This window comes from Cupressus sempervirens, chromosome 10 (assembly GCF_028749045.1).
Source record: "Cupressus sempervirens isolate cs-2001-9-10 chromosome 10, ASM2874904v1, whole genome shotgun sequence".
Taxonomy (NCBI): domain Eukaryota; kingdom Viridiplantae; phylum Streptophyta; class Pinopsida; order Cupressales; family Cupressaceae; genus Cupressus; species Cupressus sempervirens.
Genome location: NC_143127.1, coordinates 283,068,581 through 283,078,840, shown reverse-complemented (window position 1 = coordinate 283,078,840; position 10,260 = coordinate 283,068,581). Strand labels below are relative to the sequence as shown.

Genomic DNA, 10,260 nt, shown 5'->3' with positions numbered 1-10,260 from the left:
TTTTATCATATGAATATTATATTATATCACTACAAATGATTATGCATGCTTGATTCAATGAATGATCAAGTACATGTTTATTATATTGACCCCAATTGGAGAATTTATGTGTGCTTTATCTATGAGATATATGAACATATACCCTTGATGTTTTTTAAGTCAATTTAGGTATGGTTATCAACTCCACCTAGTTTCATAATAATGATTTAAAAGAAATAGAATATGAATACCCTATTGAGTTGACTTCTATGTGGTCAATAGTCTATATCAAAGTTAGAATCAAACCTTGGAGAAGAGATCCAAGCTTGTGAAAATTAATTGATCTTGAAAAGTTAGAATTTTTAAATAATAGGTTGGAGTGAAATATTTCTCAATTTTCTTTTCCAACTAAAAGGTAATTCAACTAATAGATTTAAGAGATATTTTTTTGGATGGAATTATACCATAGGCCATATTCGTCATCCTCAATTATAATATAAGTTAAGTAGATTCTTACCTCTATTAATCGTCAATAGTAATAGGTCACATACATTAGATATTGGGTACAACATGTATTGTCTTGTGGAAACTATCAATCATTATAGTGCACTAATAATAATGGTCATAAATAGCATTCCAATTATCAAACATATTCCAACAATTATAGTTCTTATAATAAATGGTAATCATTTTAAAGTTAGTTTACTTAGTGTGACTTGATTTGAAAAAATAACTTGCTTGGACACTAACCAAAGGGGTGTCTATCTATTGTATGCAATGTTTATAGTGCACTAATAATAATGGTCATAAATAACATTCCAATTATCAAACATATTCCAACAATTATAGTTCTTATAATAAATGGTAATCATTTTAAAGTTAGTTTACTTAGTGTGACTTGATTTGAAAAAATAACTTGCTTGGACACTAACCAAAGGGGTGTCTATCTATTGTATGCAAGATAAACATTTTATAATATATTCATGATTAATTAGGTTATTTTTTATTATGCAATATATTAATAAGATTATTATTTGAATCAATGAATTCAATTATCCTAAATGGAATCAATGATCTTGTGGGACAATTTGTCTCTATATCCTAATTTTTGGTCCTAAGTCTTATATAAAAGCTTATTCATATTTCATTATGTTTTTCTTTGAGCTCTAGTATGCACTCTCTTTGGCATATTTTGAAATGAAGTGTACGATTTTTTGAATTTTGATAAGTTTTTAACTTTTTTTTCTAAATAGAACTTCTTTGATACTTTTTTGTTGAATTTATCCTTTAAATTTAATTTTGATGCACATGTTGTGGATCTCATAATTAATCTAGGTGGGAGACCTTAAATAGCCTATACTATTTTTTTCACTTTGAATAACCCATATAAAATTAAAATTAAACTATTTCTTACTTTCATCTACTCTAGTAATTTCACTATAAGGTCCTATTCATCAATATATCAAGTCTAATCCATCTATCTTGTTAGAAATTGTTAGCAGTTGATTATGCACCCATGTTTCAAAACTTTCCACTTTGTAGTCCTAACATTCCTAAAGTCAAATGATTGTTGTTTTCTCCAAAGTCATGTAACTCGTGAAGTCACATTGTCATGAATTCCAAAAAGTTTGCAAGCCATGGCCACGTCTTCAGTGCTTTCTTATTCCTGTGACCTAGTGAGATTGGTGCCCAATCATCATTTTTTTGAAGTTGATATCTTCTAACCAAAACTTTGAAACTTCAGGAAGTAAGTCTCTACCTGATGGTGGGTTTCTCAAAGAACAATTATTATGATGTTACCTTTCATTTAATTAAGTAATCCTCATGTAATCTTATAAATGTACATCTTTTTTAATTGGGTGTAAAGAACATCTTGTCATGAGGTGGTGAAGCACAAGGTTCAAATTTCTCATGTGTCACCCTCTTTAATAAGATAATTGGAGTGGTTATAAATGAAGTACAAAATCATCATTTGGTCACCTTGTTCTTTGGCAATCATCTTGCAAGTTACACTAAATGCAAATTCTCTCAGAGGGATACAATAATGAAGAACCAAATCCCATACTCCAACCTAGTCTTACAAATATAGAAATGGAACAATTCGACATTCTCTCTAACATGTCCACTACCACTTAAGATCTGAGAAGAAAGGGCTCTGAACTTTATGGTGGACCTCCTCAACCCATTGCATGTAAACATGGGCAAAGAAGATGGAGTGGAAAATGAAGGAAAATGTGGAAATAGACCTACATTGAAACTAGGACATTACCTATTCTTGATAATGTTGAAACATAATCATTTCCATTTTTTTTTTGTAATTATCATTGTAGGAAAGGGTAATTAGTGTTATATAAGCATGGTTTTTGTAAAAATAAGGAAGGGGGGGAAGGAATAGTAGAAAGGCATAATTTTGGTTTTATCTTCCAATGTAAAGATTTTGATCTTTTGGGATTTTCATATGAATGCAATATCAAAATTTGGTGTCACCATTCTTTGGGCCTCTGTATTGATGCTTTGTGTAGATTATTTTTAGATAATTATCAAAGTTATGTATTACATTATCTTTGAATAACAATTCATGAGCATTTTGAGGTGTATCACCCCTATTTGCAGTACAAAAAGGTTTATGTAAATGAACTTTGTTTTATTTATATTCATTATCTGATTTAGGGATAGTTTATTTTATTTCTCTGTGTAGATTTTTTTTCTCCCTTTCTTTGCTTTTTGGTTAAAAGCATATTGATTTTCATTCATTACATATCTTACATGAGTAAGTTGTAACTCTAAAATTTAGGGTTTGGTATAATTATGAGTGTTCTTTTACATTTTTGGCTTATAGGGTCATCTCAAACACGTGAATTTAAAGTAACAAAACATTCACCAACAGGAAACCACATAATTTTTTCACATACATTTGTAATGCCACGAACGAGCATATTATGATTCAGGTTCACTAAGTGTAACCGTTGTGACATTAAAAGAGAAGCTACACACTTTGCTACAACTTTGATCTATGCAAAAAGAATGTTAATCTTACCACAATGGTATTTAGTTGTTTAGTTAGTCAACTTTATCATATCATTCATATAAGAACATTTGATTATTTTAATTCTTCAAAGAAATTTAATATTTAATATTAAAATATATTTAACTTTTATTCTTAATTTTCTATTCTAGTGCACATTAAGTAGGGACAATGGATACAAAATAGTTATATCATTAGCCCTTAATGACTCCCTATGAAGTTCATTGAACTATGTGAAATAAAGAATAAATAGAAATAGGAAAAGATAAAAGAAATAAATAAAATAAAATTCATATTGAAAATATATTTAAACGGGGGCCCAGGCCATTTTATATGATGTGGAACAGTGTTGTTTGCGGGGATGGCGCAAGATTATCTGTGAGTCTGACTCCTTAGTGGTGGTGAACTTGCTTTCCTCGCAGGAGCTTGAGGATGTTAGTTGGCAGCTAGCCACTGTTGTTAATCAAATTCTTCTCTTTTGTACCTCTCTTGAGTTCATTAGGCTTACTTACATTCCTCGTGAATGGAACAAAGCTGCTAATTGTTTAGCCAAATGGGCTTCTGGTCATGCTCTGGGTTGGAATATTATTGATAGGAGACAACTTCCCTTTGAGATGGTGCAAGAATTTGATGGACTTGTTGCTCGGAATAGAGCTCCTTGTTGAGCTCTCCTTGTTGTAATCCTTTCTATCTTAATAAATTTTTACTCCTCTTTTTCTAAAATATTTTAAAAATCCATAATAACAAAAGTATTTTGAATTTGCACATCATCTTTGTGCCTATTTTCCATGTTTTAAGATTTAAAACTAAGCATCTTTCAACTCTACCTTTACTTCTTCCAATACACTGAATTAAACAAGAACAAATAAAACTCCAGTACTCAAGTACACTGAATTACGGGGATAAGTATTGAAAATGCTACAGACAATCACTTGAACGGAAATGAGATTCTGTCGGATGCTTCGTGCAAAACATTAGTGGCAAGATTTTCAATGACATCGTTTTCTAACACAATCTTAATTGCTTGTTTGCTTTCCCTTTCCTATCAAAATATATACCTTCGTATACAACAATTCTGCTGCCACACGTTAAGTTTATTATAGTTTTATATTTTCTGTTGTTGACAGAATTCTACCGCAACAATTAGAAAGACCAGCAGCACGTGATGGAGAGTGACTAGGGAGGTGAAGTCGATCACAGCTACAAAGTGAAAAGCAATGTGATGACGACTGAAATATAATTTTCTTGACCTAATAGTATATTGACAAGTTTCTTGATGCCCATGTTATAGACTCCTTACTTTTGTCTAAAATTTCTTTCCATTCCAATTTATAATATTTTGACAAACAATCTGTCTTTCTATCATAGTTTGATATATGTATGTGTGTTGTTTCAATGTTTCTAGGTAAGGTTTTAGACTCATCAAATATTATATTATATTAGTATGTAATATTAGTATGTATGTTATTTTTCAAGGTGTCTAAAAGGTCTAAATATAAGTGAGACCAATAGTTGCGCATTGATAATGTTTTATTATCATGTTGATGTGACACCGCGTGATTATTTGTTGTTAAGAATAAGGAGTGCTTTCATTTAACTATGATTGCTTGTCAGCAACACTAACAACTCAAAAGTCATTATTGATGCAATATTATAAAAGTATAATGCACTAAGTAAATAAATGTTATATTAGCTATTGGATCCTTTCACCTAATAAGTGTTATAAATTTTGATTTCACGTATGTTAATTACACTTGTTCAACAAAAAAAATCAAGTATTTTTAACAAATACATTATGTACGTATCTTAGAATCATTCTAGTCTACTAGACCACATTTCTTTGAGGCATTCTATAAAATCCCTCAACAACATTAACATAATCCATCTAACCTTTCTATACATACCTATGTAAAATTTAGCTTTAATTTTTTTAACTTTCACAAGAAATTATGTACAAAATTCAATAAAGAATAATTTATACAACCATTCTTTCTCAAATGATTTCGCTTTGTTATTAAATTTCTTAGAATCTTGCAATGTAACTTGAAGTGCATGTACACCATCCTAAACATTATGTTTAGCAAAATAAAGAGCAATTGTAACTCTCATATATTTATGACACACATAACACAAATCATTTAACAAATTAGTATCTTCAATTGAGTTATCTAAATTTGCTAAGGAAATTTATACCAAACCTTCCAAGTCATGGCTTGTTTTCAATCAAACACAAATATGATTTTCAAAAAAACCTTAATTAAGAATAAAAGATATTCTTTAGATCTAGTAGAAGACGTGAATTTAAGCCATTTAAAAACTCTATCTCTAATAGAAGACTTGAATTTAACCCAATGAAAACCATCTATCAAAAGCTAAAAATCTCATATTGAAAAATATATATTGAACAAAGTACTCTTATAAAATCCATCATTCATATCAATAATATTGATATAAATATACATATATCGCGCAATACAAATTCAAATATAAGACATGGGCACTTATTTAGATAGGGTAATACATATAATAGATCTAGATAGTGCCATAAGGTCACATATTATAATTGTCTCATTACATATTAAAATTCTTAAAGGTTAAACATAACCTTGATCGCCTTTTGATTGTGGCCACTAGTATCAAAACCTTTTTCTATGTCTTCTTGTGTGAATCCAAAACGATGGGTAATAAGAGGTTTAACATCTAATTTTCCAGAACTTAAAAACTCCAAACAAAGAGGCCAAGTATTCCTATACCTAAATATTCCAATAACGTCCACTTCCCTGCAATAAACATCCACAAAGTTAAAAATATAAATTTAAAAGGACTGAATTCTAACAATGAATAAGATTAAAAAATATAAGACTTGTATTTAACATTTTAATCACTTTAATAACCAAACCCTTTATAATTTAGACTGTAATATGTCCATTTACGTAGATCTTATACATTCTCAGAATGATGCTCACATCCTAATATCACTTTTGTATTATAGTATGACAAAAATTAAATAAGACATTAGCTTATGCACTCCCATAAATATGCTATCATATTAGATATCATTTAAAACTATGTATTAATTGATAATTATGAAGAAAAATTATCCAAAATATAGGATCCATCTTTACGAGTTTAGTTAAGATTATACTTTCTTATTTTGGCCTTGACCCCACTCTAGTACCATGTTATTTTTAAAATGTCAAAGAAGGCAATAAGTCATAAGTTCTATTGGTATGGTAGGTTGCTAGTATACTAGACCTTTTGGAATAGAAATAGTTTCATGAGCCCTTTTAGATTAGAAATACTTTCTTCTTTGCATGATCATTGTCTTATAATTGGTAAGAGACTAAACTAATTAAAATTAGTAGAATGAATTTGAACCGCATAATTGATGATGGAATGATTTAGATTTCTATTATGTCTAATAAAATGAATTAGATCACAATTATTAGTGTACAAAATCTTTTGGTTTGAGATTAGTATCATTTTTTCTCCTTTGTGATTATTGAATTAGATATTTATCATAACTAATAGAATTATTAAGATTTCTATCATAGCTAATGGAATTAAGATTATAATGTACACCAAGTTTTCTATCATTTTTTCCCATCTATATCCCTTGCATCATAATTTAAAAGAGAAAGATTTGGATCTCTATCACTAGTTTACTAGACCTTTTGAATTAAAATTAGCATCATTCATTCTCCTCTATGATCGTTGCATTATAATTGATAACATGACTATTTATATCTCTATCATAGTGAATCGAATGAACTAGATCTATAAAAGTGATAATGTAATGAATTATATCAATGTCACCTACTCTTTCGAACTAAAATTAGTGTAATTCATTTTCCTATATGACCATTGCATTATAATTGATAATAGAAAGAGCAAGATGTCTATCATAACTAATAGAATGAATTAGATCTTGTAAGTGTCTGATCATTGCATTATACTTGTAATCTAGAAAGATTTAGATCAGGTCTATCATAGCTAATAGAATGAAATAAATCTCTATTATAACTATTAGAATGAATTAGATTTGTATCATACCTGCAAGCAGCTGGAGGGAGTGGTACTGTCATTTCATGATGACCCATGCCCACAAGGCACACCTTACCACCTGCACGAGTGGCCTTGAGAGCTATTGTCATGGTTTTGGAGAAACCAGCACAATCAAATGTTATATCTACGTCTTTTCCTGCAGCTTTCTTTAGTAGTCCTACCTCTTGTTCAATATCCTAAGTAACGTTCAAAAGTTGAAATTAGCATTTTACATGGGTCTTCCTTAAACATCACATATTAATAGAAAAATTAAGCTTCAAAAAGGTAAGCCAACTTTGACTATTCACTACTTCTAATCGATTACCTTTAAAACGTTACACTATCAAAAAAAAATTTACGATTGAAAAAAGCAAGTTAACTTTGACCTTTAACATTTTTAAGTTAAGAATCAATTCTTCATATCTATGTTTAAATCGTGTCTTTTAATCTAAAAATCAATGGTGAATATGTAATATACGTATGTAACAGTACCTTGGTATTCGTAGAGACTAGAATACATTCATCGGCTCCAAGTTTCTTAGCCATGGCGAGACGCTCTTGATTGATATCACTAATGACAATGCGAGGTGCTCCAAATGCTCTTGCACAAAGCAATGTAAGAAGACCAATTGTTCCTGACCCCATTATCACAACAGTTGTTTCGGCCCCTATGTTTGCACGACGACAAGCGTGTATTCCAACACTCAATGGTTCACACATAGCACCTTCCTCTAGGCTCACATTCTCCGGTAACTTAAAACACAAGTCCTCTGGGTGAATAATCTACAATCTCCATAACAAATATAATTGATTACATACAAGGAAGAGATGTACATTATACCATATATACAACTTCATTAAACTAAGGGCATAGATGATAGATGAAACGTAGACCTTCTGAGCCAGTGAACCAGGTAAGGGAGGTGTTCCGAAGGCCTTCACATTCTGGCATAAGTTGTAATAACCCTCCATGCATGGCTTACATCCCCTGCATGGAATTGCTGGTTCCAGAGACACCCGGTCACCAACTACCAGATGCTTCACCTCACGTCCCACCTCCTCAACCACTCCTGCACATTCATGCCCTAGCACGTATGGCCCCTCGATCACAAAGTCTGCAAGCCTTAAATGCTGCAATCAAATGCTCTTGTTAAGGCTTTTCTTATGGATTATGATGTCAAATATTAGGGGAGAAGAATATAATCAACAAGAAATTGCCTACATAGTAACTAGTAATGTATGTAGAGTAAAGAGATTTATTGTTCAATAAGAACATGAAATGTGATAGTGGAAAAGATCTAAAGAAACATAGGAAAAAGGGTGTGTAAGAGCAATGCAATCAGAAAATCAGAAAATATTTTATTAGAGGTGTTGCAAATAAATGTGTATAAGAAATCTAGCGGTAATTTTTAACAAAAGGTGTGCACATTTATTAGTGTTTTATAGAAAGACGAGATCTATCAATAAAATGGTGTACATAGTGATTAGTGTTTTATAGAAAGACGAGATTCTTATTGTTCAATTTTGAACTCATTATAGTTGACTCTAATGTGAAACATAACATTGAAAAAGATCTAAAGAAATATGGGACAAAAGGGTATGTAAATTTTGCACTACAAGAGCAATGCAATCAGAATAAACTTTATTAGAGAGGTCACAAATAAATGTGTATGAGATAAAGACTTTTCGGGATAAGTTCAACAAGTGGTAATCGTCAACAAAAAACATACATAGTGAGTAATATTCTACCAAGAGCAAGGATTCTTATTCTTCAATTAAAAACTCCCTTGTATGAACTCTGATGTAAAACATTAAAATGAAATAGATATAAAGAACATGGGAGAAGAAAGGTGTTTAAATTCCATATCATTTGAAGCAATGCAATTAGAAAACACCTTTTCAAAGATGCTATAAAGAAACATGTACGAGTTGAAGACTTTCAATATGGATAAGTTCAACAAGATTAGATAAAGTGAAATGGTAAAGAGGGCATGAATATGATCAATCTTATGCATAATCATCAACAAAAAATATATATAGTATTCTACGAAGAGCTAAGATTCTTACCGTTCAATTAAGAGGCCATGAGCTGATGGGAAAAGTAAGAGGGGAAAAGATCTAAAAAAAAATATGAGATAGGAAAAGGATGTGCATTTTTCGCATTACCATAGAATGAGAAAACACTTTATTATGAAATATGGAGTCTTCAAAGACATACATGCCACTATCATGTGACAAATGTTCTTGGTACAACTTTCATCTAAGAAAGTGCAAAAGACAATAAATAATAAAGTTGATTGTCCTATAGACTAATTTTAGCCTCCTACACTTCAATATGTGTACATTCCATAATATAATTCAAAACCATGAGATAAAATTTTATAACAATAAAAATAATCCCTCTAATAAGGTTAGTAATGAATCCTTAAAAACATATAATCCATCCTAATCATGAATAAATAAGATTATTTTCACGTAATTAACAATGGTCTTGCAGACCTTGAGATAGTGTACATCACTCCCACATATGCCCGAGGCTTTGATGCGCACCTTCACTTCTTTGTCACCTGATCAGATAAAAGAAAAACAAGCTTAAACGTTGTTAACTTTCAGAGAATTGTACAAAATGGAAAGAAGAAGAAGAAGAGTTGAAATGAAATTTAAAGATAATGATGATACCTAGTGAAGGAAGCTCCAAGTGCTTCATTTGAATATCATTGACTCCGCAGAGCCAGGCTGCCATGTTTTCATCAGAGCCATTCTCAATTGAACCCATTGCAGTTATTGATCAGTTAAGCTGTGAGACTCCCCAGGTATTTATAGTGTTTTAGGGTCTATGACCCACTTATTATGGGTCCACGTCGGCTGCTTCTTCTATACGGCAGCCTGCGCAGCCGCACAAGTGTTGCCACGTCATTCATCGGGCGTGGGGGTAGTGACGTCAGATGACGTCCAGGAAAACATTGAATGGCATATTGTCTGCCACGTCGCCACCGACACTCTCTCCTTGTATCAGAAACTGACGCCCCCATGTGCATTTAGGTGCTTACCATTGAATGAATGAATGAATTAACAAAGGCCCTCATCTTGTCGTTTAGAATGATAAGATGGGAAGTGGATGGATCGGTAGTTCTTCTGTTTGGGGAAAAATAATTGATGTAGTGGGTTAGTTGGAAGTTATAGAATGGCCATTGACCGAAATGTAAAAGACA

The 10,260-nt window shown here is 31.3% G+C and overlaps 1 protein-coding gene across 1 annotated transcript; it reads right to left on the bottom strand.

The window, feature by feature from the left end:
- Positions 1-5,367: 5,367 nt before the first annotated feature.
- On the bottom strand, positions 5,368-9,838 carry LOC149533756 (sorbitol dehydrogenase-like). The gene is made up of 6 exons (XM_089807815.1): positions 9,728-9,838; positions 9,548-9,615; positions 7,943-8,179; positions 7,541-7,831; positions 7,058-7,245; positions 5,368-5,784 (listed from the first exon to the last, which is right to left on the bottom strand). Exons 1-6 carry the CDS (start codon positions 9,822-9,824, stop codon positions 5,592-5,594), a joined length of 1,074 nt encoding a protein of 357 aa, XP_089663941.1. The 5' UTR covers positions 9,825-9,838; the 3' UTR covers positions 5,368-5,591.
- Between the last annotated feature and the right edge of the window lie 422 nt (positions 9,839-10,260).

What these genes read in the sequence shown, in the direction of transcription:
- LOC149533756 (XM_089807815.1), bottom strand. Translation starts at nt 9,824, where the DNA reads ATGGGTTCAATTGAGAATGGCTCTGATGAAAACATGGCAGCCTGGCTC. An exon ending in CTGGTTCACTGGCTCAGAAG is followed by an intron (nt 7,832 to 7,942) that starts GTCTACGTTTCA and finishes TGGAGATTGTAG; the next exon opens with ATTATTCACCCAGAGGACTT. An exon ending in TAGTCTCTACGAATACCAAG is followed by an intron (nt 7,246 to 7,540) that starts GTACTGTTACAT and finishes AACGTTACTTAG; the next exon opens with GATATTGAACAAGAGGTAGG.